Below are 27640 nucleotides of genomic sequence, written 5' to 3' on the forward strand. Positions count from 1 at the left end.
AGGTCTCTTGTGACCCCAAAATTTTAAAAACACCGTGGAGTTGGACTGGCTCATTTTGTTGTACATCAGTACCAATGCATCATTCATAATAGTTTTAGGGACTGCAGATTGTATTAGCTTCCTTTTCAATTTTGGTTGGTAAAGCACTTTACTTTGCAAGCCTTACTGTTCTCACAATACCATTAACCCTTTGCCTACCATAGACGAGCCGAGCTCGTCAACGTGCGTAGTACCACTCGCTCCGAAGAAAAGCTTGGAAATAAACTTTCAGTTTGCGGGTGATTTTCTTATGTTTCATTCTCGCGGCAACGAAATTCCTGCAAAAGTGAATTTTTTGGCTCACCCCGATGATTTCGTTATTTGAGGTTCAGCATGGGACCTCAAGGCAAAGTTGTGTCTGAGCTGAAACTTTTAATTTTCAAACCAACCTTGCCAGACCCAGGAAATCTCTCTGGCTGCTACACTGAGAAGTATTTGATGTTGTTGTGGTTATTATTAACAACAATGACCACTGCCACCACCATCATCACTCCCACCTGCGCACTCGGTTGAGGTCCTGGCTGAGCCGCGCCAGTCGGTCATGGACCACCCGGAAGCCCAGGCTGAGTACTCGGTGGCACGCAAAGAAGCACTCCGTTGGGAAGTTAAAGGCCGTCAGAGCAGGCGGGGGGCTGGTGTCGCCCTCGGGACGCGGCACCAGGCATGTCTCCTTCGACAGCCCTGCATCAGAAAACTACCCTCCATTAAAAAAATTTTTTTGTAGCTGGGTTATGATTACACACAAGCAGGCACCAAAAAACAGTTCCATAAGTCACAGTTTGTACTGCGCAACTGTCACAGTTCAAACCAAAGGCTTGCAAAGGCAGCCACAAGCATTCCTTAACCACCACAGCTGTTCAAGTCTTATCCCTAAAAAACTACACATTTTGCAAAAGAAGGGCTTTAGTGCAAGATAAAAACAACAATACACACATGAATAGACACAAAAGAAAGGAATCACCATCCACATTCATTCACAATATTGCCTAGATGGCCAGCTCCCCTAGTATTCAAGGAACTGAGCAAAACTTCAATGCCAAGTGTCTAAACTCAAGCCAGGTGCTAAGTTTACTCAATATAATTTTCTACCACAGAAGTACTCGTGTACCATCGTAATGTGATACACTGAAATATGAACAACAGAGTGTGTGGATTTCAGTACATGCCACGCGTCCTGGCGACGGGCCGCGTATGAGAAGCAGGAAAAAGTTACGAGAGTTTGTGACCAACCTTGGTATGGAAAGACCATAGTCTGTCGAGCGCTAGGCACAAAATATTAGGATAAAGGAATATAACTGCGTGCGCTATTTTCACTCAGCACAGCAATGAAGTTCTATAAACGCTCACATCAGCAGGCGCCGAATGCGGTGGGAAGACAAACCAAAATGCTCACACGATGAACGATGGTCTTTCCATACCAAGCTTGGACACGAACTCTCGACACTTGTTCGTACTGCGCATAGGCGGCCCGTTGCCAGGATGCGCTGCACGTACTGAAACGCATGCGCTCCATTGTTCATTTACAACGTATCACGATAGCACATTATGTGCCAAAAGAAAGTTACTTGTTCTTCCCACATGAGGTAAGGTATGAATTCCAGGCCCACAGAGCCCTGCAGCGCCCCCTCACCGCGGAGGTGCAGGTAGAGCTTGTCGGCCTGTTCGTCGGAAGGGGGCTCGACGGAGCAGTAGCGGTAGTTGACCCGCAGCAGCTTGGGCGAGCGGGGCTCCGAGAACGGCCGCGCCAGCAGCAGCAGCACCGCGCCCAGGTTCAGGGCAAAGCCATCTCCCCGCTGCATCGTCAGGAACAGCTCCGACACCTGGCTGTTCCACAGCTTGCCCCGGTCTGACGGGAGAGGGGGAGAACACAACCCCATGAGGAGAAAGGCTTCGCCGAACCAGTACTGCCTTACCCACTTTGCAAGGCACTAAGTGCAGCGAAATAGTAGTCACAAAGAATCCACTTCCTGCCACTCCGGCTTATTGTTCTCTTCCCCGCGACAAGAGATGCAGCGGCATCATGTTTGGCCATTCCGTTGAATGCTTTGGCTTCTTGCGGGCGCTGGGCATGCTGCTTTTCATGCACACAAATGAGCGACGGCACAAGACAATACTGACTGCACACCTCCCTCACAATCCCCAAGGAGTTCTGAACGCAGTGGTGTTAAGACTGCCTGGATCATGCATCGGCAAACAAAGCCCCGAAATGACTACTAGTGAGATAAGGGGTCAAGACTACATGACCACCATTTGTGACTTGCCAGCAAGTGCCATCCCACCTGGCAGGCTCAGCACTCACCTGAGCAGGACTCGATGCACTTTCCGAGCCACGTGAGTGTCTTGTTGCGGGTCTCGGGAGACAATCTCAGCAGGCCGTAGAAAACATTGTGCATCTCACTGGCTAGGCCCTTGAGCGGCTGCACACACAACAACACACCTCTTATACTGCACACTGTTAGCCCAAATGTGTTGCATAAGTCACACTTCAAACCTCTATATTGGCCAGTTGTTGCGCAGGTTATTTATGCAGAACTGTCATTTTTAGAAGCCCTCCAACACTATGCTTTATCAGTGCTTGATGCCAAAAGTGCGAGAGAGGGAGAGAGAGAAAGAATTAACATGTATAAACCTACATTTACAAGCCAGGTTTTGCAGCAAGATAAGGAGAGAAAAAGACAAAAATAAGCCAAGGTGGCACACAGCTATGCACAAGGGAGGAAGCCCCATAGTAGCAGCCACAGGGCTCGTGACACACGTGAAGGCAACTCCTCCTCACCAGCCACAGGTTGCTCTCGGTGATGGAGTGGTCTTGCATAGTGGACTGGGAAGGCGTCTCGAAGAACTCGAAGGGGTCCGTTTCCCTGCGTGGCAGGCACGAAATGCACAGCGGCACCCCCAACAGGGAGTCCTGGAAGCTCCGCAGGTCACCCGAACCTGAGGGCATGCTGAAGTCCAGCAGGGCCTGCAATCGGAGGCAAGGTGGCAGCGTTTAATACAGACAGGAAACGAAGCGAAGTTGAGCGAGTTATACACGAATACTTGTTTCCCCCATTTAAAAATGAGCCACACTGTGGTTGCATGCACGGTATTATTTTGGATGCACCTCACCCGTCGTCATTATTACTGTCTTCAGAGCAGGAGGCTGACTGCTCCATTCCTTCGGGAGCACCCTCTCCAAACGCGAGGTCAACCTCAGGGCCGTCAAGATTGTCCAAAATCCTGGTCACCTTGAAGCTTTTCAATACCACGTCGAAAGGACACCGAATCCCATGTGCTTGGGATCCATTGGCAACAGCTGTCGGGGTGCCCTCTTAAGCCTTACGGTCGAATTTTGTTCCGTGGGTCGCACTTGACATCCAAAGCGTACTACTGACTGAACGAAACTTTGAATGGCATGCTCTATGTCAATGCCCATGCTGACAAAGCGCACCGAGTGCTGCCAAACGCGCCAGCGGTTGCATGACGGTGGAGTATAGAGGGTCCCACAATTGCCATTGTAGCGTAGCCGTGCCACGCGCACTGCCTCAAAAGCGGGAGAGAAAACTCGCGGTGTGGCAGGGCAGGCACAATGCCCTTACCTAGGGAGTTTACACACGCTACCTAGGGAGATTGCGGGTGACGGCTTAACACGACCGTGTAGTGCAGCTAATACATAGACAACTTTTTTTTAAATTATTACAGTAACCTTGATGTAACTAAAAAGAATATCAGAAACAAATGAATATAACGAAGCAAATGAAATTCCCCTTGACATTCCCATAGACGCCTAAGTATTTAGGACCTCATTTTAACGAAGCTAAAATATCCTCACAATGCGTATAATGAACCTTATTTTTTCTCCCAACGAGCATTTACAGACTATTTTGGTACCCGTCAGGTCAATGTCTTATAGCTCGCGACGGTTTACGTCGCATCACGGATGCGGTAATTGTGAACCCGTGCTAGATAGGGGCCACCAAATCCAGCACGCTGAAATGACTGCGAGCGCCTGGACGCAAGCGTAAGTGTGCATGTCTCCCGCGCTCCTGGCATTCCTACCGGGATACGGCAGGCTTGCTGAACCACTTCTTTGGCGCTCATGATGACAGCAGGGGTAGACTTGAAATCACAGTTGCAGCTGAAAATGCCATCATTCGCCCGAAGACACGGCAAAAATCTATTAATGACTGTTTAGTGAGTCACCATCTCCTGTGCTGGCGAGTGATCATGGGTGAGCCATTTGGCATGGATAAAGTAATGATTGTTTGCTGTTCGTTTAGCTTGTTTTGCTGCGAGTTTCGGTGGTGAGTACATCCTCTCTTGCATGTAAATTGTCGGCAGAAATGGACATTGGCTATAACGAAGCATTTACAAAGTATTTACACCCTTCAACTTCATCATAACAAAATTTTACTGTAGTCTGAAAATGGAGGGTGCAGCCCAAATACGGGTGCGGCCCTTTCTCAAGATTATGCGGTAGTTCTTCCAAATAAAACAATGTTTTATTTTGTCGTTTCTTTAAACAGGGACTAGGCGTATGAGCTGCAGGTGCCCCTATAATATGAATGCCATGGTGTTTACCTCTGTGTTGTAACTGCATCTGTAGTTACAGCAGTGGCAAGTGCCCTTATAACAATCAGGTCTGACAAGTTAACTATAATGACGTTCTGTCAGAATGGCAGTCATAAATTTTCCTAATACAGAACAGCACAGGTTGCCCATTTTTTAACTGTTAGGTGCAAGCTCTGTTTCTTGCACAAGAATGCTTAAGAACAGCTTTTTTCGATCCCTTGATAATGATTACTTAAATTTTCTAATTTGCCCTTCACTTCCTACAGTTGCAATGCACCCACTTTTCTTTGTTTAATGTAATTATATTTGGTAAACAAGACTGCAGAAACTCTACCTCTCTGGCATAAAAAACAAAAAATCAGGAAAAAAAAATGCAGCCATTATTATATAATGTGCATTATTGTCAAGATCAACTAGTGCTGCGTGTCTCTACATCTTAGGTGCCGATTCCAATTTCATGCCATACACTACACAACAGGTTATTACCCTGCTTACCTCACAAGTTCAATGACTGCTCTGATAGAGATCTGTCAAAAATACCTTGCACTCTACCACCAGCTAACGGAATGTTTCTATGTATATACAGAACTGCATGCCACTCTCCCCCTAATGTTCAATGACCTCCCCATGCATCAAAGAACAAACAAGCTAAAAAAAGAAGGAGACTTGCTAGAAAGCAGCAGAGCCTTTGCGTTACCACGGCTTTTTCCTCCTGATGTTATCTACAAGGCAATCTTTACTGGATGTTATCTACTGGACGCCTGCCAAATCTGTGACCTCGGAAACAACACTAAGCACTGCTAGAATCTGATAGCCACCAGAGCAATGATCTGGACACCTGGGGAGCGGCTAACCACCTCACCAAGAAAATATCAGAAGAAAATACGAGGAAAGCCCCAAGAAAATACGAGGAAAACATATGAACTAAACCGTTCATATGTTGGTGAACTCGTAAAACCTCAGAGTGAGGCTTCAAAGGATGCCAAGAAAAGAAATACTGGAGTAAAGAACCATAAGTGCATGAAGCAAGCATAAATTAACAGAAAAAATATAGTAATTTCAATCTATGACCTGAAAGATGAAAATTGCACACAAGTTTAAACAGGCGTTATACATGAAATAATCACACTGTGAACAGAAAACAGATTAACTCACATTATGCCATTACTAATAAGATAAAGCTGGTGGGCTTTTTTATCATGGCCTGAATATATCATTGTTAGAAATCCACCCCCCATGATAAAAATTTAATCCTCCGAAGAAAAAGCACGAGGATAACAGCTTGATTTGATGTGAATGATAGAAATAACGACCATAAAACTATGCAAGACAGATCAGCATAGAATAAAAATGAGTAGAGCATGTTTCCCGAGCAGAACCCACATAAATTCATACGTCTACATCCTTCAAACACCACACTTCTCCCAGTTTCACTCAAATTTAAAGTGCCAAAGTTCCTTCATATGGCATGCTGCTTTTTCCCTATCGCCCTACTGTATTTGCTTCCCTTATTTACAGTCCTATCAAGTCAAGTGGTCTCCTTCACGAGACTTTCATTCAATCCTGCCTTTCACAGAGCTTGGCAGCCTCCCTCGATGTAGCCCCAGAACTCACCGTAGCCATGGAGACAGTCTGCGTGAAGCACCTGAGCAGAGCGAGCAGCACAAACATCTCGCGAGAGGCGACGGACACCTTGGAGAAGCGGGCCCGGAGGAGTTCAAACGATGGTGACAGCACCTCTAGGAGCGATACCTGCTCTTCCTCCGCATCAAAGCGTTCCTTGATCAGGTCAGCACACTTCCGCACAAAATGCTCCGGGTGGTCTTGGTGCCCTGGGGGACAGAGCGGATTGGAGATGAATAACGCCGCCAGTGGATATGTTCCACATAAAAAAGCTAATAAATCGTCCTGGCTAAATTTCAGTCTCAACTCAGGCTCCCACCATGAGCCCCTGCAAAGGTAGGCTGCTTCCCATCTGTGTTAAATTCACTTTCGTTGGCTTTTTTAGGACCAAAGCAAGAGACAGATGCTATTGTGCAGTCGCTACCACAAAGATCATCTGAATCTATGTTCATCCGAATCTGAAAAAAAAAATTCATCTGCATCTACCTATCTTGATTGATTGTGGGGTTTACCGCGCCAACGTAACGCAGGCAATGAGGCACGCCGTAGTGGAGGGCTCTACCTATCTTTGTGAGATGAGATTTCTGCTGAAAACTACCGTAAAGTTCCGAAAGACTGCCCACCCAAAGCAGAGATATCAAGTGAGAAATACAGGATGGGTGAACTTTCAGGTCAGGTGCGAAAAACTACAAAAAAGTGGCCACAACACCGACAAGCAAAACTGGCGATATCAAGACAAAATATGAGATGGGCAAACGTTCGGGTCAAGTACGGAAAGGACAAATAAGTGACCGCATCAACACATGAATAGATGATCCGCATTGATTTTGTTCACTCATCGGCGCTAAAGCCATCGATTGTAGGGCGTGGGCAATCTTTGGGGTCTTTTAGTAAATTGTATATTCCATACCTAAAGGGGGGTGGGCGAAATTTGAAGGAGGGCGTTCTCTCTGAATTTTATGGTAGTGCACTTCTTCTTACAAGCACCACATCAACAATAATCACACTTCTCTCCGTTTTTGTGCATTCAGCAACAGAGGAGGATGGCTTGATCTCTGTGGATACTTTGAGCAAGACAAGTGCCTCACCCATGTCTCCTTGGTACTCTTCCAAGAGGTGCAACACTTGCTCCTGTATTCTTGAGCCTGGGTAGACATCACAGTGGCAGAGACACGTCACTGCCTGGGATATCATTGTTTTCTGGATGGCATCGAAGTCGTCGTTCTGCAAGCAAGAATAGCAAAACAATGGAAGTACTGTTAAAATATGCACTCGAGAGTGCGGTACAAAATGATTCCACAGCACAAGTAGGAAATACGTAAGCAACAAGGAAGCTGCTACAAAGGTTACTGCAGCCATAATCAAATATCAAATATTTCCATTTCTGTGCTCTCACAAACATTAGGCAAGTGTTAGGTTGTCACAGTCGCCTAACCATGAAAAATCACCTCGTCAAAAACAGTGCTGGATCCCTTCACAATGTAATATACTGGCTTTCCAAGCAGATTTAATAACACTCCCCCAGTAAAATTTCACTTGGATGAAAAGTTAGTACAATAAAGTTCCTGCCAATTCTCACAAAAAATACAATAAAGATAACAAAGAAAAGCAGTTTCTGTTGTACAAAGTCTACTGCACCATGTTTAACTTCAATGAATGACTTGCACCAGTTTACCTAGATCAGCTGCTTTCAATTTCTAGCACTGGCCCTCGCCGCATCCTTGTTTTTTGCCTCCACCTGAAAAAACAGCCTAACATGAAGCCTTTTAATAAAGATGTTCCAATGAAGCTTAGCGACACTTCTCTTCAAGGGCTCCACAGTTGGGACTTTCCTGTACTGTTAAAAGGTGTCAAACTATAAATATAAATTTCACTTGGTGAAAGAAGTGAAGAAGACTTGGACCTTGAGTTTGGTTGCCGCCTTCTGAAGCCTCAGGTAACACTGGTACAGGTAGAACAGGACTCGGGGTTCAGATGCATCAGCGATATCACTAGGCACAGAGCTTTTACGGACAACGTGGTGCTGTGGCTCGTCGAGCACAAGTCTTTCAAACACCACCTGAAACAACACACAATCTCTCAATCAAGCCCCATCTGGCGCAACCACAGGCTTTACTAGACATCTTTCTTTAAATCCGGAAACATAAGCATAGGCAAAGAATTAATCAAGGAACAGTTCTCTCACACCAGGTCCTAACAACACAATGCTTTGAGTAGCTCAAATGGCCCCTGTGTAAGTATGGCATGAAACCGACAAACACTGACATCATATGTAAGGACTAATTTGGCCCCAATGTCAACATCAAACTTTGTAATCACCACCACTAATCCCTTTTATTTCAAGCACCTGCACAATGCTTGCTCACTTGACAACCCATGCAAACAACTGGAGCAACCAACGTATTGATACTAACAATGCTAAGGAGAGTGTCACTGCTAACAACTTAGTGGCTCAGTTCTCGCCACAAGCAAGAGCTGCTTTCTCATCCTGTAATTTCTTTCAAGTCCCGACATCTCCAGTAGTACAATGCCCTCATTCTAATTCCTATGTGCAACAAATAACTACTAATTCTGGGCATGAGGAGGGAAAAAGACCAATGTCAGTGTCAAATGAACACGCAGTCTTCAATACAAACAACCTCAAAGCAACTGCATGCACTTTTGCTGTACTAAAAAGACAGAAAAGTCGAAAGTGTACGCTGCACCTTGAAGTACTTCCAATCATAAGCACATAGGATCTTGCAAGAAATCAGAGAATGAACCCGCCAGGCCTACCTCATCGAGCACGTCAAGAGAAAGGCACTTCTTGGAATCCTTGAGGGCTTCTAGGAAAACACAGCAGGGGCCCTTGCTCGTTTCGGAAGCACTGTCACCTGAAGCAGAGGTGTATGTACATCATACAATGCAATAGTTCACACCTGCATGCGACAAACCCATTCAGATGCCTGCACCAACCAACAAAAGGCTGTGCCAAATCTTTGCGTGAACAATGTTCCAATCCGAGATAGGCAGCGCATTTGTGAAACCTTGAATGATTACTTCTGTACAGTGTTCACCATTGACGATAATGTTGCACCGATATTTCGTCCCTCTGTTGTTTCCCCGCCTATCGACGATGTGTATATTCATGAAGAAGGCACCTTTTCACTTCTTCTTAACTTGGACACAAAGAAGACGCCTGGAATTGACGCAATTCCTAATGCATTTCTGGTCAGGTATGCCGAGTGGTGCTCTAAATATCTCTGTTTACTTTCTAATAAATCTACTTCATGCGCGGAACTGCCGAAGGACTGGAAGTATGCAAAAATCACCCCTATTCTTAAAAAACAAAATGAAGCGCTACCCAGTTCCTACCGGCCTATATCATTGCTGTGTACTTGCGCCAAAGTACTAGAGCATATTATTTTCAAGCACATCGCCGTTCACCTAGAACGCAATAATATGCTTGACAACCGACAGCATGGCTTCCGCAAGAACTTTTCCACGGTAACACAGCTGCTGGAAACCGTTCATGACCTCGCATCAGCCATAGACAGGCAACGACAAGTTGATATTGTGGGGATCGCGACTTTCACGCGAACCCCTTTCTGGCTAGCTTCCCCTCGCGGCCGGCGTGCACACGCGCCTCGCTCACGCGACGGGAACCATGCGGGAGGGCGCCAGCGACCGGACAGTGTTGTCACCCTGGTGAGGGCGTTGACCCTTTTCCCCTCTGCCTTACCCGAGAACCAGTTCTTCCTCGATACTAGCGCCACCAAAAGGCGAGGTGTGGTGGGTTGTCGGATGACGTGAGGACGTTCTCTTGTCTTGGGGATCCGGTAGCGTGCGGACGTTTCGGCGCGCTGGTCCTGACCTGGGGAACGCGCCACAATGGGGCGCGTCCGGGCGAGCTGGGAGACTGCAACCGCGCTCGCACTGCGCAGCGCTCCACTACTCCGGTATGCCATGGGTGAGTCGAACCATCTCGATCTCTAGCGTTGTTTAATGTCTCGCTCCCAGTGTTACCGTTATGGCCTAGGATTAGTCTGTATGCAGTATATTTGATTTGCACTTTGCAATAAATACTGTCATTGATGTTTTGCCCTCGCCGCCTCCTGCCTTTGTCTGTCTCCGCAAACAACAGACCCGTCCGCAGCCGGTGCTCGCAAGGCATGTTTGCTGAGCGCGGATGGCTGCGGGGTGGGAAATCTCTAGTGTGAAATGTAGAATCCCACAATATCATATACCTCGATTTTGAAAAGGCATTTGATTGTGTTTCGCATCCTAAACTTCTCTTGAAATTAAAACCCATTCTACAGAACGATTCATTACTTTCGTGGTTAGAAGCATATCTCTCATATCGGGAACAAGGCGTTTATACTGACGACGTAACTTCCAAATCTGCAGTAGTTCAATCTGGAGTCCCTCAAGGATCCGTGTTAGGGCCTCTTTTGTTTCTAGTTTTTATTAACCATATAGCTGGCAACATATCAATAAAAGTTAAGTTATCTGCCAATGATTGTGTGCTATACCATGAAATCGAATCTGCTAACGATCAAGAAATTTTAAACATGTCACTGAACAATATACAGGAATGGTGCCTGAAGTGGCAAATGTCTATTAATCTAAAAAAAATTGTTTCAATGGCTATAACCCGTAAAAAACATCCACTGAATTTTCGATATCATGTCGGTAATTGCTATTTAGACGCAGTGTCCAGTTACAAATATTTAGGTGTTGTTTTTACTTCTGATTTACGGTGGAATGAGCACACGACGTATATCACAAATAAGGCAATGAAAAAGCTCGGATATTTAAGACGAACATTGGGAAATTCAACGAAGGAAGTGAAATTACTAGCCTACAAAACATACATTAGACCCGTACTAGAATATGCCGTGCCGGTATGGGACGCATACACACGAACAAACATCGACAAAGTAGAAAGAGTACAGAGAAAAGCCGTCAGATTTATTTTTAATTCTTATAGCTGGCGCGTATCCCCATCGAGTCTCCTTCAGGCCGCAAACTTAGAAAAATTAGAAACGCGACGTCACCGGGACAGGCTAAAGTTGTTCTATTTAATATACCATGATAAACTTGGCATAGACAAAGCAAACTACCTCACAATGACCGATCGCCGCCCGACGCATTCATATCACACGAAAAAAGTTAGATTTTTCTTGTCGCACAGACGTATTTAAACATTCCTTCTTTCCTCAAACAGTCGCTAGTTGGAATTCCCTACCTCAGAGTACGGTCGAATGCCCTACTGTGGATATATTCATGAAAAACCTCTCTATTTAAGTAGCTGTCTCATTGTTCTCGTCTAACTTCTTCCTTAAAGGAGCACTGACACGAAAATTTTATGTTACACTTTTATTGCTTTTATCGATGCTTAATGGTCTGGCGAACCTGAAACAGCACTTCAAATACTTCAGCGCGCGATAGTTAATTATATTGAACGGCCTGAAAATCGTTTGTTTCAAATTCCCGCGCTTTCATCCCGAACGGCGCATATGACAGCCTCCCGGTTTGACCTCACCGCTTTGTGCGGACGTCACCGGCGCCTGCTTGAGAGGGTGTTGCGCCCGCTCGCCGCTCGTGGGCCGCGCGCGTGAAGTGACGTCACGAGTTTTTGACGAGCGCTGTCGCGTCACTTCTTTTTCCTCTCCTGGAGTGATGTCACGCTGATGTCCATTTGCTGAGTGCCGCTCCGCGCGCTGCTCCGTCGGCGCGATAAATGCGATCCAATTGAACTATGTTCTTCGCGTCGCAGGCCTCTCATATTTCAGCCAGGGTATTCTGTTGAGTGAAGGAAGCGAACTGTGCAATAATATTAACGCCGAAAATTGGTGTCAGTGCTCCTTTAAGGGTATAGTTAATACTGCTGTGTGCTAATCGCTCCTTCTGACTTTCATGTTCTCTGTGCCGTAGTGGTTTCTTATCTGTAAACGGTGCCTTTCAAAACAGTTGTGCGCGTACGTATTGTGTTCTCTCTTGTGTAAACATTGTTGCCGTTTTTTTTTTTCCCTCCCTCAGCGATGTGTAAACGTTTTTCTCCGAGTACATTTTCCTTTTTTAAGTTATTCCTTGTATAGCATTTTTGTCATCGTGCCGTGTTTTTCTAATTGCAAACAGTTGTTATCAGCTCACTCTTCTGCAGTGGCGCGTTAAGTGTCATGCGCGTAACATTTCTGTGCAGGTATGCGCTTACTCTGTTGTGCTTTCTTTTGTTCTTTGACAAATGTTGTCAATGAGTGTCGTGTTATTTTTTTCTGTGTGGCATTAATATGTACCGAGTTAACTATTGCATCCTTGTGAATGTAAACATGTAATCCCACCCTGCCCAAGGCCTGGCTCTCAGTATTCAATAAATAAATAAATACACAAAACACTGTCTGGGTGAAAACACCAGACGTTTTTGTGCTCCCACAAAACAAAAATTATGCACACTGTGAAGAAGTGCCACAGTGGCAGGTTATTTGCCCCCGTGACCATGATTTGTCTTAATCTGTAGAGTGTCTCGTAGCAACACCCTCCAAAAGACCTGAATGAGTGATCTGTTCTGCCCTGCCTGTTCTGCGAACCTAAATTCCCAATTATGGATTACGATGCAAGCAATGAATGCGTTTTTGTGGTGGCTTAGGTGTGGCTATAGACTTTGATAAAGAACAGCTACAACCACCATAAAACAATTTTAAGGTTGGGGCAGCTGCGCATATTATCTCTTTCGTTTCGGGAATAGTGAAAAATATTTTAACACCTCAAGCTTGAACTTACAATTAAACTGCAACTTGAATGAACGTGCCCTGTCTGCGTGCAAAACCCGAGTCTGCACTTCCCAGCTGCGCACTGAAAATTTCGATAGGCCCAGCCCAATGTTTTAATACGCTTGAACTCTGTGGTTAAAATCACATTGCGGGCCCCCAGACATGTTGGGCAGTATCTGGTACGACCGTCTTCGCAGCAGCGCCTCGGTGATTCAATGAGACATCCGGCTCTACACTTTCGGAAAGCTTACAGAAGCGCGCACTAAGCCGTGGGTCCGTGCTAATAGCATCGCAACTTGTTTCGATACAATCGCAAGCTTCCGCGAACGCAATCGCAACAGTAATGAGGTTTCTTACCCGAGACGGTGACCCTGAAAATATCCTCGAGCACCGCTGCCAACGAATGGTGGCAATCGTCTGCGATACCGCTGTTTACGTGGCCCGACGAGCGTATGATCTCCGGGGCCGAGGTCTCGTTAGGCTCCATCCGGTGGGCAGTGGCGAGGTCCTTTTCGGTGACAGCCGGAGGGAAATCACGGGGAGCCACCTCGGCAGCGTTTTGAACAAAGGCCTGCACGTCCATCATGGACGGGAAGAGGGCAGCGAACGGGTTCCGAGCCATGTCCGAGTCCGACATGACGCTGCTGCGGGATAACAGAAGCGAACGTCAGAGCAGGCGGCTTGCGGCGGCCGCTATTGCGGACATGCACGGCGCGGTTACTTTTTCCGGGCACTTTCTCCTGGCGAGGCCAGTGAACCTACTGACCTAAAAGCAACTGGGAAATCCTGCGCGCGAGCGCTGGCCGAAAGGAAGCGACCGCCAGCGGATAGTGGGACACCAGTGCCAAGGTAGAAAGTGAATCTGTGAATATGGGTCAGCCAGTACGGCCCCGCGATTCCCTTTCTGGCGGCCGCTGCGCCCACGTACTACGTCTCGCGTCGACTGAAGGTGCGATCGAGCTCCCAGAAAACCTGTGCAACAGCTGTAATAGTCCTTGACAAAAGTTAATCGCCGTACTTTCCACACGCTCAATTACCACGAATGCGGGGTGCCATATTCGCCCTGCTCTCACTGATCTGTACTCACTTTTGTGCGGCTGATGTGCTCAGTAAAGTAGCGACGCAACCGCTGACGCGCGGCAGAGCAGGCAAGACGGGGCCCGCACTGGTTACAAGTGTTTTTGGTTACGCACCGATCTCACTGACAAACGCTTGCTGGCTGCCATTCCAATGCCACGGGCGCCTTAGTTAATTCGGCCGTGTGTCTAGAGTTTCGTACTCACGTAAATAATTCGTCTTATGTCAATTTACAATAATTAACTTAAATAACAACTTTTAAAATTTATCAATAGCAAAAAATTATATATAAGGTTAAAATAAAAACTTTAAGTGTAGATGTAGTTTATTGAACGTTGTACAGCGCCCTCTTAAAGTTTTTAGAACCCACAGGACAATAAAATCTAGGAGCAGGCCATGCACGTAAGATTTGTGCATTCAAGATGGCGGAGTATTTGGCGTCGATTTTCGGCACCGAAAAAGACAAGTAAGCTTATTGTTTTCGACCGTTAACGATTATTGTATGCGTAGAATCTCTTCTTTTCAAGTCACAGATCGCATGTATAGCTGCTCTAATGTTTGGTTTTGCTGGTAGTGTGAAAAAACGAGCAAACAAATGTGCTGCGTTTCAGCCATGACGACGTTTCAGTCACCATCCCGCCACTGTAACCGTTGCCACGGTGCACGTAAAGGTCAAGCTTACTTTGTGTAGAGTCTTGCCTTTTAAGGCCAGCCAAAACGCTACCGTTACCTTTTTCCGTCCGCTTCATCTCCGCTTCGTTTTATTTGGCTCTGTGCAGCAGGATGTCATTGTTCTTGGCGGAGCCGTCTGCCGCCCGAGCCCTGAATCGAGCCTTCATCATATTTGACCTATTGCGCTGTTTCTTTCCTCAGAGTCAATTGCTCCTTCTACTTCAAAATTGGAGCCTGTAGACATGGCGACAGATGTTCGAGAATTCACAATAAACCTACGTTCAGTCAGGTAAGTTACGCGTGAGAGTACGGCGCAATTTCTTGCCTTTCACTTACATTTTTTTTTGTGTTGTTTCAGACTGTCCTGCTGCAAAATTTATACCACAACCCCCAGAACTCGGCCCAGACTGCCGACGGGTCACACTGTAAGTACTACGCACACTCGCTGCCGATTTGAGATCGATTCCCCGTAGTACTTGCGGCTTAATTTGTGAGGGCCCTTGTGTGTGGAGCGTGAACTGTCGCGTACCGGGCATACGTTTTGCGCTGGCCGGTGCCTGTACCAGCTTATACTGATTGCCATTTAAGTGCTGTTGACCAAAGTCTACCTAGCTGTTGCGTTGGAGGGCCCTTGTGTGTGGAGCGTGAACTGTCGCGTACCGGGCATACGTTTTGCGCTGGCCGGTGCCTGTACCAGCTTATACCTAGCTATTGCGTTGTACCCTTAATTTCACCTATGAATATTGAACGCTGATCACCCGGCAGCTGTGACACGTAATGGAATTTTTTGGTAGGTAACGTTGAAGGGACACTAAAGGCTGCATAACCTTTGGTTTCACAGCAAGAACACAGTTCTTAAAGCTGTTGCAGCAATTGTTTGACTACAAACTTGCTCTCTTTGTTTAGAAATAAATAACGAAGCTTGCACTCTTGTCTGCCTTTTCATTTCCACTTCTTTGTGTGATACGAAAGAACACATTGCTAGCTGAGAAACCTATGTGCGAGTGGCTGCCACCTAGCTTGGATGCCTTGCCAGCTTTTCTTGTTATTTCCCGTTGACGCCACTGTTTGTTGAACATGTGTATTCTTGCAGTAAAAGCAGTTGTTCTGACATCCACCTGCATAAATACTCCGAAAAACCTGTGCGTCGAGGCACAGCATCTGACCTAAACTGAAAAAAGTGAAGTTTGTGTCAAAGGAATCCATGCACTGAAAGCTGCCAGATGGATTTATTTTACATGTTCAAGAATATACCTAACCACTACTAATCGTTTTATCAATTTCGGCGTTCACAATTTGTAACGTTGCAAATCACAGTGCTGAAAAATGCATGTGGTGGCAGTGCTGTTTTTGGTGCTTTATGGCATTTGCTGTGTAATCAAACACAGTCTACTGTGTATGGTATATTTGTGTTCTCAGCACAATCTACCAATGTATACTCGGGGCCAACTTTCTGTGGCAATGGAGCGAAAGCTATGGGGGGAGGGGGAAGGGGAGCTAACTGTTCATTGTTACTGCGCTAAAGTAGTTCCCAGTAAACTTGTTTTGGTGTCAGCTTCGGCGTGACCAATATGCATTTGATACAGCTCATTTCTTTGCGTGAGCTCTGGGGTTGAGTGTGCTGAACCACGATCACCGAGCGACTCTACGAGAGGGGAAACTCAAACGAAATTACCCTTGAAAAGTGATGGGAATAGCGCTCCAAAATTGCACTACAGCTTGCATTATCGCTTCCCTGTCGAAGTGCCTAATCTGTGTTTGACCCTGTTGCAGTGGCTAACATGACAGAGGAGGAAATGCAGGAGCACTTCGACAACTTCTTTGAAGATGTCTTTGTCGAGCTGGAGGACAAGGTATGTGACATTTTCTCGCATTTTGGCACCTCTGTAGATTACGTCTAATTGTTTGCTACTTTTTAGTTGAAACTGCCAAGACCCCAGTGGTTTTTCCTCTCTTACTGAATACTTTTTAACCTTTTGTTTCAGTATGGCGAGATTGAGGAGATGAATGTGTGCGACAACCTTGGTGACCATCTTGTGGGCAATGTCTATGTTAAGGTAAGCACTCCACCCCCCTCGCCCCATTCTTTTCTTTGGGAGGTGGGGGGGTCTCAAAACACGAGGCCTTGTGTGTATGGAACAGGCAGCTTCTTGCAGACTAGGGGTTCGCCACCTCCATATGCATGTTTCGGCTGTAGTGGCCACAGTCAACCTTAATAGACAGTTTGCTTTAGGAACTCTGCTCAAATTTTGGCTTGTAGAGCCCCCCTCTCCCCCAATCTTTTTGTGTGTGTGTGTGTGTGTGTGTGCGCGCGCGCAGGCATCATTGAATTTTTCTCTTTAGTTGGCCCATATTGTCGACAATGTGGCAGTCCTGGCTGGTCTCAGTTCCCTTTAACGGCATGCTATGCTGTTGTTTACCGCTGTGTAGGATGGCAAGCAGTTACCGCAAGGGCGTGCAATCAAGTTGCTTTTTTTTTTTTTTTTTTGAGACATTATTTTATTGGGAAACTGTGCATGTTCTTTTGTCTGTGCAGCAGTAGTGGGTAATACTTTTAAATCTTACTGCACACAGTTGATAAAAAAAATTAAGTTCTTTCAGTGGGAAGGCAGCGCTTCTTTTTGCTTCATTACAATTTTTTGTACATAATGATGTGTGTATGGGAGCGAGTGGTAATTTAAACGCTAACAATTTGCGCTTTAAGTAAATTGCAGCAGAGTTAAAGAATGTCGCTTGACCCGCAGTGCTTGCTTGCCATGTGCCTTCAAACCGCGGGGAACTGGTAGACTTGAAGTACGATCCGACTGGGATAGTAGTACATTTGGATGGTGGTAGATGAGTCAGCCTACATTTTGGGGAATGAGGAGCAGAATCTCGATTTGTTTTCTTGGGAGGGCAGTGCTATGTAACCTGCTCTTACTAACATGAGAGGTAAATTGAATAATGTGTGGATTGCCTGTCCCATTCACATTTGCCAATTCCTTTGAAAGAGGAATTTATCCCAAATTCCTTCCCCCTCTCGTGCAGTTTCGCAGAGAGGAGGATGCAGAGAAGGCCGTGGCAGACCTGAACAATCGATGGTTTGCCGGCCACCCAATCTACTCGGAGCTCTCTCCGGTCACGGATTTCCGTGAGGCGTGCTGCCGCCAGTACGAGATGGGGTGAGTGGCCTGCTGCCGAGACGGGCGTTTTCTCAACACTACCTTGCTGCTGCTGTCCATTTTCATTTACATTTCATTGGCCAGGGCCCCGCTACATGTTCGTGGCAGTTGTTTTTGTTCTTTTAGAAGCCCACAGTGAGGTAGTGCTTCTGTGAGCCCTAGGCAAGAAGGAAGCATTGGTCTCGTACTGCTTGTCGCGGGTCGTTTCATCCACGGTGTCGCGTGCCTTTGACACGCAAACGTTGAGGTGTTCATTGCTCTCTGCCCACATCCATGGTGATAGCGACAGGACCATGAGCAATGTTTTGTAAGGTGGCATGCCTGGCTTCGCTCGTCCAGTTGTGCTTGGCTAAGGTCGAGTTGCGTCGGGTTCGTGGCGCAACGAGGGATAGTGTTGCCTTCTCGACTCAACAAGTGTTTGCCACTTGTCTGTTCATAATTTATGCACCAGCCTATAATGTCTGCGTCCATTTCATGTACTTTCATCCCGGCCACAACCACGGAACAGTTTGCCAGTAAATTGTGATGATTGAAAGCACTGCTAAGTTTTACTTGTGGGCCGTGGTAGTGACATGCATTTATACTAGTCAGGACGTTTGACTGTTAGGTCCTTAGATTGCAACTTGGGTGGCCACAACTTTTAATGGTGGTGTTTGCCCTTCTCCATATGCACTCTCGAGTGTGCTAGTCTGGGGAGATTCCTTCCACTTTGTGGCAGAGGCACTTTTGTTTGGCAAGATTGTTCCAGTGAGTTGAATTATAGGTTTGTACGTGCTGTTTTCAAAAAAGAATTCCGCTCTTCTCTAGATATCCCAGTGCAAGCACACTGGAATTCGGTTTGAAACCTAGGTTACAAAAGATGCTCTATAGTTTGTGTCTACGGTAAAAAAAGAATTCATTCTATGTTCTTGCATCATCTGTATCTCACTCTGTGGTTCAACATCAAGCAAGAAACGATACACGGAAGCCAGTCTCTGTACAGTTTTTTTTTTTTTTTTTTTTACTTGTTCGAAATGCAGGCCATGGTGTACTAAGCCATTAGCATGCTTCGATGTCCACCTTCGTGCCGAAATTCTCTGCAATTCTGACTATTTTCCTGATTAAGAACGCCAAAATGACGCAAAGAAAGTTGGTTAACAAGGGAACCTTTGTGCGTTTCTTCATATTGGCAGTTGACAGCAAATCCTGAATTCTATAGTGGGAATATTGCTAAAGTGGACTTTGCTGTAGCAGTATCTGACTGTGTTGTCGTATTGGTGATACTTCAGTCTCATTCTATTCGTTGGCGTACTCCATGAGTTAGACTGCTGGTTTTAAACTGTCTGGTTGAGCTATGGTTTCATCTGGGAGGCTGGTTAATTTTAGGTATTTTATAAGAGTAATTGCCTGATGGCCACGCTCACACTAGTATGAACAGCCCGAAGGGATTCTTCCTAATCTTGAAAGTTCTCTGACCTACTTTAAACCATGGGCTTCTTTACAGTCAAGCATTTTCGTCATTGTGCTGCAGCAGCTCTGTTCAGATAGTGGACCATTGAATCTGTGCAGTTCTTAAAAGCTCCAGCCTTGGTTATGTTTGTTGGCAAGATCGCATTGTTTACTGAGTCCTCGTTGAACGTTTGCTTTCCTAGAGAAAAAAATAACCCGCAACAAAGTCAGTTGTCATCGTTTGGCGGGGGACCCCCTCTGAAGCTGCAGTATCCAATGCTAGCCATTGCCCTTGTCTTTTTGTTTGTGCATTCAAGAACAGGCTTGGTCTCTGGCAGTTTTGCATATCGGACTCAAAACAGTCCCTGTGGTGGGCTTGGCATCACGCTGACTCTTTGCAAGACATGAAAACTTTTTGGTAATGCTCAGTTTGGAAAAGGGGGGGACTAATGAGGGGAGGGGTGGTGGGTAGCCTGCCTGCTGCCCGATTGGAAGCCCTGAGGAATAACTTTGTGCTCTATCTTTTTAGCTTGAAAGCAAAGACTTGGCGTTCCACAACGGCTACTGAGTAAGTTGTGCACTTTCTTGGGTGGGTGTGGTAGGCTGCGTAGGCCAGACTATGTGACGTTCCACATTTGCAAAGCTCCCTTGCCCCCCCCCGATCCCCATGACGACTTAGAGAGAACGGTTTCAGGCCGCGGTTTTGTCGGTTCTTTTGCCGGAAAACTCCTTGCGGTTGCTAAGAAAAGCTGGCTCAAGTGATGGATGCAATGGTATTTTGCCCTGTCGCGCCTTTTTCTTCCGCAGCATTTTATTCCAGCTCTCTGTCTCTCCTCCGCAGCGGGATCAATGCTTAGCCGCCCCCCCACTGGCAGGAAATCGTCCATTTTCCGTTTCAGCTTCGAAGCTGGGCATGCACCTTTAATTTCTTTTTTGTTTTCAGCTTTCCCATTGTTTTCTTGTAGCGGAAGCGTTGGTGTGGGTGTGCCAGAGGCAGCAGCATGCTTTCTATTTCTAGCTCTGGGAAGCCGCGGCGCCTTGCTCTGCAGCGTTTTGCAGTCTTCTCGCCTTCTCTAGCTCATCGTCGGCCCTTGCGCTCTTGGTCACCGTTGTGAGCACTCTGCTGGTGGTTTTCAACCCCACGTCCAATCTTGTCTTTCAGCTCCGAGTGGGACACACCAATTGTCTTGTTTTTCATTTCAGCACGGGATGCGTCCTTTTTTTTTTTTTTTTTTACACCCCTTTTTGCTACCAGGGGTCAGTTTCGGGTATGGGGTGCTGTCATTCGAATGAACCACCACTTAAAGGGGTCCTGAAACAACTTTCACCAGCGCTGCAAAACCGTGAAGTCCCTCACAGTGCGGTTTGACTAATTTCCCCTTGAGAGAATTTTAATGTGAATGCATATAAGATGGTCCATTGAGTGAAAATGCTGGCGTTGGAATCTGTGGGGCATTCCATAGCATGCACTCGGCAGTAGTGAAAGGTGGCTCTGCGTGCCAGTATGTCGCTGTTGAAGTAAGGGAGCAGAATGCAGCCAAGTAAGTGGACAGTCAAAGCAGCAAGGTCCACCATCGTCAACTCTCCCAATGCATGGCAGCGGGAATGAACAGTGTTGCAATGTGTAGGGGACAGATGGAAGCCTATTGAAAGCATGAGGTGTAAAGCGGGAATGAACAGTGTTGCAATGTGTTGGGGACAGATGGAAGCCTATTGAAAGCATGAGGTGTAAGCAGATTGTCTCAAATAGCTAGAGGATGGAGCCCTCTGAGGACGTGGGGGAAGAAAAGGTTTCCAAATTGTGGTGGAGGCACAACACTAAGGGGCAACGCAGGCGACTGCTAGTAGAAGTTTGTGTTTACATACATCTGTTTTGTGTAATTCCGTCCTTGCACCTTCACCGGGAAAGTGGTGGAAATGTGGTTTAAGAAAGCGCCGGGATGCAGACACTGCTCCATCAGCTGTTTGCACGTGCGCAACCCAGACGCCTACCCACTCTCCTTCACAAGGTGCGTGCACGTCTTGCGAAAAGACATGCGATACCCTTTAAAGAAAGGGCGAATATGCAGAGGCATTTGTAGTGCACTTCATTGCTAATCAATGCCGAGACACTGGTAGTGAAACTTCATTGCTAATCAATGAAGTTTCACTATTTACAGAGAGATGATGGGAAAAGCACGGCTTGGTGCCCCTGGAAGTATGTGAGGGAGGAAAGCCGAATGATAGCAGAGATTCTGCCCCATGGCTTGTGAAAAGGACGACGACACGGAAATGTGGCTGGAATCCGAAATAAGGGCACAGAAAGGGTTAAGTTACTTTACTAACTTTGCAGCGTAGTTGGGAACTTCCTGCTTTTTGTGAAAAAGAACATAAACATTGTGAAAGCGTGTTTCGGGACCCCTTTAAGCCAAATGTTGGCAATGTGTTACGAAGTGTAGAAAAGTGTTTTTCCCAAGTAGTGAAGCGGTGCAATGAGAACGGAAGGACCTGATAAGGGAGTATACTAATTGTGTAAGGACTTCACTTGTGAGCAGTAACTGCCAGTTGTTTTTATTTTGAACTAGTTCAATACTATTGTCCTGTGCATTGAGACGTTCATTGTCACACTCAGTCTGCATGTTTCGGTGGTTGTTCTTCACAGCATGGAGGAATGGCCAAAAAGTGCAATCACATTGTGTATTTTTAAGATTGTTGTTGCTTTGTTCTGCGGTGTGTGTGAAGACAACGAAAAGGGAACATCCAAAATAGCCACCCTTCACGTGCCTCGCAAAGGGATTAGTAAATAAGGGACACAAAAATGTAGCAACCATCTACGGACTGGAAGCGTGTTTTTATTGCATATTTACTGCAGCGAACAGCCAAGGAAAAATGAAACACACCTGTTTATCCACAACACTTGTGAGTAACACAATGTACACTTGTTTATTACTCGCCATAGATGGAGCGTTCTCTTGTTCAAGACGGGCACATCTTGCTCTAGCGTGCAGTATTATGTTGACTGCTTAGCTAAGCAGTGGCCAATTGTGCTGTTTGCAGCTCAACTGCCCTCATTCACTAGCTTTTTTTTTTTTTTTTTTTTTTGCGAGAAAATTATTCCCTGCGTGCGGCTTTTCTAAGCAACTGCAAGGATGTTTAGAGACTTAACCACTTTAGTCACTAGTGGTAGGAACAGCCCTGCTGTTTGGGGCAGCCAGAATCGGTGCTAGACATTATACGATAGGTGGTGCATGCATTACTAATGGCACATTTTAGCTGTGGTTTTGCACCCCTTATAGAATGAGCTGGATAACAACAACGGCTGGGGTTTACGTTCTAAAGGGACACTGAAGTGAATTTGTGAATTTACCTGTGGGCTGTCGTTCAACATTCAACTTCCCCTTTAGTTTGCTAGGTGGCCCATTTCTCTAACACTTGAACACGAAAAACACTGCCCGCCCTTCGTGGCTTGCAATGTCTTTCCATGCTCTTGCACTCTTCCAAATTCAACTGCTCTCGAGCTTTTGTTTGTTTGCACACCTGTGACAACGGGCTAAACGTGCTCATGGTTCCTTGAAATTCAAACTCCGGTTTTCCAAATGTGACGTCAAAGCCAGCATCGGCAAATTGGCAAGGAGGACGGTGTGAGGCAAGCGGCACATTTGGTTGCAGTTGTGAAAAGAATAATGTAAACGGGCTGAAGGGAAACTTTTAGCTGGCAAGGTTAATTTAACCCACCTACTTCAGTGTCCCTTTAACAGTTCGACTAATGGACGGACAGTCTGCTGCTGTAATGGCATGCAGTGGTGTTCTTTTTTTTTTTTTCCCCACTTTTTTATTGGTTTCAGCTCTCAAGTGTTTGTGTCAGTGTTGAGGAGCAAACACATTTGCTGTAAAGCGCCACTTATTGGCACACGAGCAAAGCTGTTAATGTTTTGTCAACATCCTAATGTACATTGGGGGAGTTTGCTGGGATACTAGACTTAAGGCCCATCTTTGAGACGAGCTGCTGTTGTGATAGCTAGCCTGTGAATATGTCTCTGGCCCATCAGTTGCGCCATGCAGTGGGATATGGCTTCACCACACTGTAATTGACACCTGTTGAGTAGTGCTGAAAATGTATTGCAAAGTGTCCTTAGCTTGGGAGTTACTAGTGCAACGGCATCACAGGGCATGGCGAATAAAAGAAAAAAAATTAGCCTGTTTCAGCATTAAAACCCTATCCCTAAATGCCTAGTTGACTGCCTGTTCTCTGCGGACTCTTTCATGTCTGAATTCTGTACTAAAATATTACAGGCAGAATTCGTCCCGCAAATAACTTGCAGAATTACTTGAAACTATCTACTTCGGAGAATTACCTCTGCTGTTATGGTGTATCCAAGCGCACTTGTGGTATGAGGCCAGAAAGCCAATCAGCCAGGCCTTCTAGGGGGCAAAAAACCCTTTGCCTTTTTAGAAACCCCTCAGCTCCTTGGTTAGGTGCATGGTTACAGCAAAAGTAAAGCAGTTCACATTACATTGATACCCAAACCTGGTGATCGGAATTGGACCTTGTGGGAGTCTGCCGAGGGCCTAGCTTTTTGGTGCTGCTGGAGTGGAGAGAGTGACATAGCATTGAGTTGAGTACAGCTGTGCTAGGCGCACTTAACGGGGAATGAGACTTGCGAATTCATGACCCACGGGCTTCAAAAGCTCCGTGTACCAATGTGAAAAGTTTTTACAGATACATATAAATGTTCCTAATAGCCTAGTTTGCTCATTTTCTAAATACATCACTTCTTTAATGGAGTAAAACATAAACAAGGAACTGATTTCAGTTTATCTTTCACTAAGTGGCGCCAGCTGTCTGTGAGAGTTTTGTGTTCAGTACAGAAGGGATTTCTCGGACACTCTAAATTCTGGACATGCCTGATTTCCTGGACTCATTCGTGGCACCGTCAGGTTCCCCATAGGGTCAATGTATTAAAAAGTCCGATATTTTAGACGCTTATGGCCTTCGCCGTTTGATTTTCTGGACGTTTTTGCCCTCCACTACCCCACGCCTCATCGCCTGCATTGCGTCAATCAATCAATCAATGTACACTATGTTTATCTGAATGCAGTCTATACAACATAGGATGGGGCAAGGTAAACAGGTTGTGGCATCTTAGACAAGCGCAAGCTGGAGCACTTTGTTTGTATGGAATTGGTCACTGTTGAAAGCCCATGCTTGAGGCTGTAAATACGAACTCCCCGCCATGATGAAGAGTGGCACTGTGCTTTTGTTAACAGCAAATTTATAGCACACACACAATGTCCTTGATTTGTGGTTTTGGATTCCCCGAAGGCTCTTAAAAAAAAAAAAAAAATTATTGCTCGTGTAGTATCTAGACCTGTTGCAGACTGGAACAGTGGCCACTTTTGTACACACAGATAAGCGGAAATCGGGTAAACGGAACAAATTTTTTGCGGTTAGTGGCTTTTTATGAGGCGATGCAAAAGTCTCTTTAATCACAATTCGAATTTCCTGACCACAACGTAAACAGAACCGCAAACTCTCAGAACCGCAATTAGTTGGGCAAGTGCAGCTCCGCTTCAGTACTCATCACTCCCCTGTTTTCGTCTCTTGCAATTCCGAGTTGTTTTTTTTTTTTTCCCTGCTCCGCACATTGCTAGCTTGCTGTTACTGTGCTTGTAGTTAGGCTTAAGAAGTTTTAGAGCCGTTGTTTCATGTGGTATGCGACTGCTCGTGTGCAAGGTTCCAAACTGTTTTTGCGCAACTTGTTGAGTGTGCCGCCAAAAAAAAAAACAGCACCTGCGAGAGCTAATGCAAATCAATACAAAACGATTTTCAACTAGCCAACAAATTGCGGTTCCCACTGTATTTTACAGCGGGAATGAGTAAGTGGACTGTTGACTTCTCTTTCTTCCCTTTTTCTTTTGTTTTAGCTCCGGTAGTTTTGGGGGGGGGGCAATGACGGTCCACTGTATAGTGGTTGCACACTTGGCAGGGAGGTGGTCACAGGTCAGTGAGTTTAGTATGGTGGCAGGTGCCTGTACATGGAGGTTTTGACCCATCTTTGTGGTGGGGTATTTGTGTGTGCACGTGTGTGTGTGTGGGCGCCGCAGGCCTTGCCTCCACCGGCGTGGCTGTGGGGGGTGGTTCATCGGTGTGTGCCCTGTTCTCCTTGTTGTATCTAGGGAGTGCACTCGCAGTGGCTTTTGCAACTTCATGCACCTCAAGCCCATCTCGAGGGAGCTGCGTCGGGAGCTGTACGGGCGCAAGCGCCGCAAGAGGTGGGTACCTCCCACTCCTTCTACCTGGAGGGGCCCTAGATCGGTCTTTGCTAACTACGCCAACTGTCATTAGTGTGGACGTGCCCAGTCCGGCCAAATGGCCAAATGGCTTTGTGTGAAACATTGGTGGCATCTTTAGGTTGAGCTTTCAGGCCTTTGGATCGCTGCCAAGTTCATTGTGCCTTGAGTAAGAACAGATATTTTCCCTAGTAATTCTGTAAAGTTGCCGAAATATCTGCAGTGGTGCTTTGTAGCTATGATAAAGTCCTCCACGTTAAAGTAAGTGTAGAACTCCGTGTAATGCTTTACCACTGACATTTGGAGTGTTTTCGGATTAGTACTTCCTAAGGTTGCGAGGCTCTCTTTGTGCCTATTTCGAGCTGGTTTGCTTCTATGTGGTGCGATGACAACGATGAGTGAATTTGACCCTGTGCTGTTGGCAAACGATACTGTGGAACAGGTAATGAGGCCGTATAGCCTGACGACTCATTGGCCAGCTTTGTGAATGTTGCTCGATGACGTACTCACTGTTGAATGCTGTCATGTGCCGGCTTCGAAAATCTTGGTGCGCAGCTAGAATATACGTTTCACACAAACAAATGCTTTGTCATGTGAAGAAACTCGCCGAACCGGCATGCGATACTTCTTTTTACACGTGTCCAAACTCTGTCTTTAAAAAAATTGTCCCGCGCATGAGATTTACGCCTGAAGCTTTATTCTATTTATTGGCGTTTTCCTTGCTACTTATTTTTTTTTATGTCCTTTTTTGGCCTAGTTTGTTTTGTTGGAAAAAATAAACACCCGAAACGCACAAATTTCTTTTCCCCTTTGTCTGTAAGTAAAATGGGTAATTTCTTTCTATTAAGTTAAACATTTCCTTCCTTGCAGGACAAGTAATCATGCTGTATACAGTCTAGTCCACTTGGAATTATATCCAAGTTCCAGAAATATCCCATCGTTATAACCGATAATTGTTATAAGCGGGTTGCAAAATAAAAGGACGAAACTGAGCTGAAAACATTATGCTTGCATGCGAGCAAGCTTGTACTACTACTCGTTTGCAGAAAAGAGGCCATACTCGGTCAGCTTTGTTTTCTGCACGTAAAGTTGGCGCACACCTTTTTAAAAAGCATTTAAAGATGCTTCACCTAGCTGAGTTAAATGTCCTTGGTGGAAACGAAGTCCCCGAGGGACTGTTGCCTCTTGCGAAGACACTACGTGAGTAGGCTGCACAACTGCGTCGTCAGAGTGCTCACTGCTGTCTGCAGCGTGTATCCTTGCGACGATCAGCGAGGCGCTCAAATGTTTCCAAACAATGGTCTGACTTCAGGGGTGCCTAGTTCAATGCAGCTGTGCATCCGAGCAGAGCGGCTCGTGCTCACGCTGTTGCTTTGCAACTTGTAGTAACCCTGTGCCTCATTGATTCGGGAGGCGCCTCGGTAGATGAGTGTCCCACTGTGCCTGCCCAGGTCGCGGTCTGGATCACGCAGCCCCAAGGGACCCAGGCGCCGCAGTCGCAGCCGCGAGCGCCGACGACGCAGCCGAAGCCGTGAGCGGAGGTCGCGCTCTCGTGAGAAGAAGGACCGGGAGGAGCGTGCCGGCCGCTTCTGATGCTTTTTCCCCCTTTCGCGCAATGGACATCCTCTGCTTGCTATGCCCCTTGCTCTCTGCTGTGTGTATTCTCCTTGTGCACTGTTTGTTAGCGTTTGCCTGCCTTCCCCCTTGTATTTTTTTCCCCCTCATGTTAATAGTGGCCTAGTAAATAAGTGGTGGTGTACTTGTGTCCTCATCTCTATGCTAAAGGGATATCTGTAATAAAGCAGCATTGCCAAGGTGCAGTGCTCGTGTGCTCAGCGAGTACTGCTCGTTTCTCCTACCGTTCTGCAAATGTGTGGCAATAGGGACCAAACCTTGCAAAGTATGCACAGAAATGAAATTGGTTGTGAAGGTTTGTTGGAAGAAGTTCAAGGTACACCCACAATCTAAAGTTTACGGACCTCGAAAGCAGCAATTTTGGGTGATTTCTCTGCCAAGCGGCAGCCCGAGGTACTATGTGCCGTATTTTTCATTAGTTCAGTAACTATA

At 46.2% G+C, this 27640-nt stretch overlaps 2 protein-coding genes across 6 annotated transcripts in view; one reads left to right on the top strand and one right to left on the bottom strand.

Annotated features, from left to right (window-relative positions):
- The window catches only part of Ube4a (Ubiquitination factor E4A), a 29820-nt gene extending 15605 nt beyond the window's left edge, over positions 1 to 14215 (bottom strand). The window contains exons 1-10 of one of the 4 annotated variants that reach the window (XM_077707283.1): positions 14053 to 14215; positions 13323 to 13606; positions 8989 to 9086; positions 8117 to 8272; positions 7302 to 7437; positions 6205 to 6422; positions 2816 to 3001; positions 2339 to 2456; positions 1670 to 1885; positions 537 to 720 (exon numbers count right to left, since the gene is read on the bottom strand). In XM_077707283.1, coding sequence (XP_077563409.1) covers positions 537 to 720; positions 1670 to 1885; positions 2339 to 2456; positions 2816 to 3001; positions 6205 to 6422; positions 7302 to 7437; positions 8117 to 8272; positions 8989 to 9086; positions 13323 to 13602 — 1592 coding nt within the window. In that variant the 5' untranslated portion in view covers positions 13603 to 13606; positions 14053 to 14215. Of the gene's footprint in view, positions 1 to 536; positions 721 to 1669; positions 1886 to 2338; positions 2457 to 2815; positions 3002 to 6204; positions 6423 to 7301; positions 7438 to 8116; positions 8273 to 8988; positions 9087 to 13322; positions 13610 to 14052 lie in introns of all 4 variants that reach the window. The other 3 variants (XM_077707282.1, XM_077707284.1, XM_077707285.1) reach the window with 3 other exon arrangements.
- Positions 14216 to 14396: 181 nt separating this feature from the next.
- U2af38 (U2 small nuclear riboprotein auxiliary factor 38) lies at positions 14397 to 27412 on the top strand. 2 transcript variants are annotated; one of them, XM_077707286.1, is made up of 9 exons: positions 14398 to 14508; positions 14916 to 15003; positions 15073 to 15139; positions 16488 to 16567; positions 16700 to 16771; positions 17742 to 17875; positions 19833 to 19871; positions 25460 to 25555; positions 27025 to 27412. In XM_077707286.1, exons 1-9 carry the CDS (start codon positions 14465 to 14467, stop codon positions 27164 to 27166), a joined length of 762 nt encoding a protein of 253 aa, XP_077563412.1. In that variant the 5' UTR covers positions 14398 to 14464; the 3' UTR covers positions 27167 to 27412. The 2 variants fall into 2 exon arrangements, with proteins under 2 accessions (XP_077563413.1, XP_077563412.1); XM_077707287.1 differs by lacking the exon at positions 19833 to 19871 and having other exon boundaries at positions 14397 to 14508.
- Positions 27413 to 27640: the final 228 nt, after the last annotated feature.

This window comes from Haemaphysalis longicornis, unplaced genomic scaffold (assembly GCF_048455015.1).
Source record: "Haemaphysalis longicornis isolate Haplotype H1 unplaced genomic scaffold, Haemaphysalis longicornis Haplotype H1 scaffold_4, whole genome shotgun sequence".
NCBI classification, from domain to species: Eukaryota; Metazoa; Arthropoda; class Arachnida; order Ixodida; family Ixodidae; genus Haemaphysalis; species Haemaphysalis longicornis.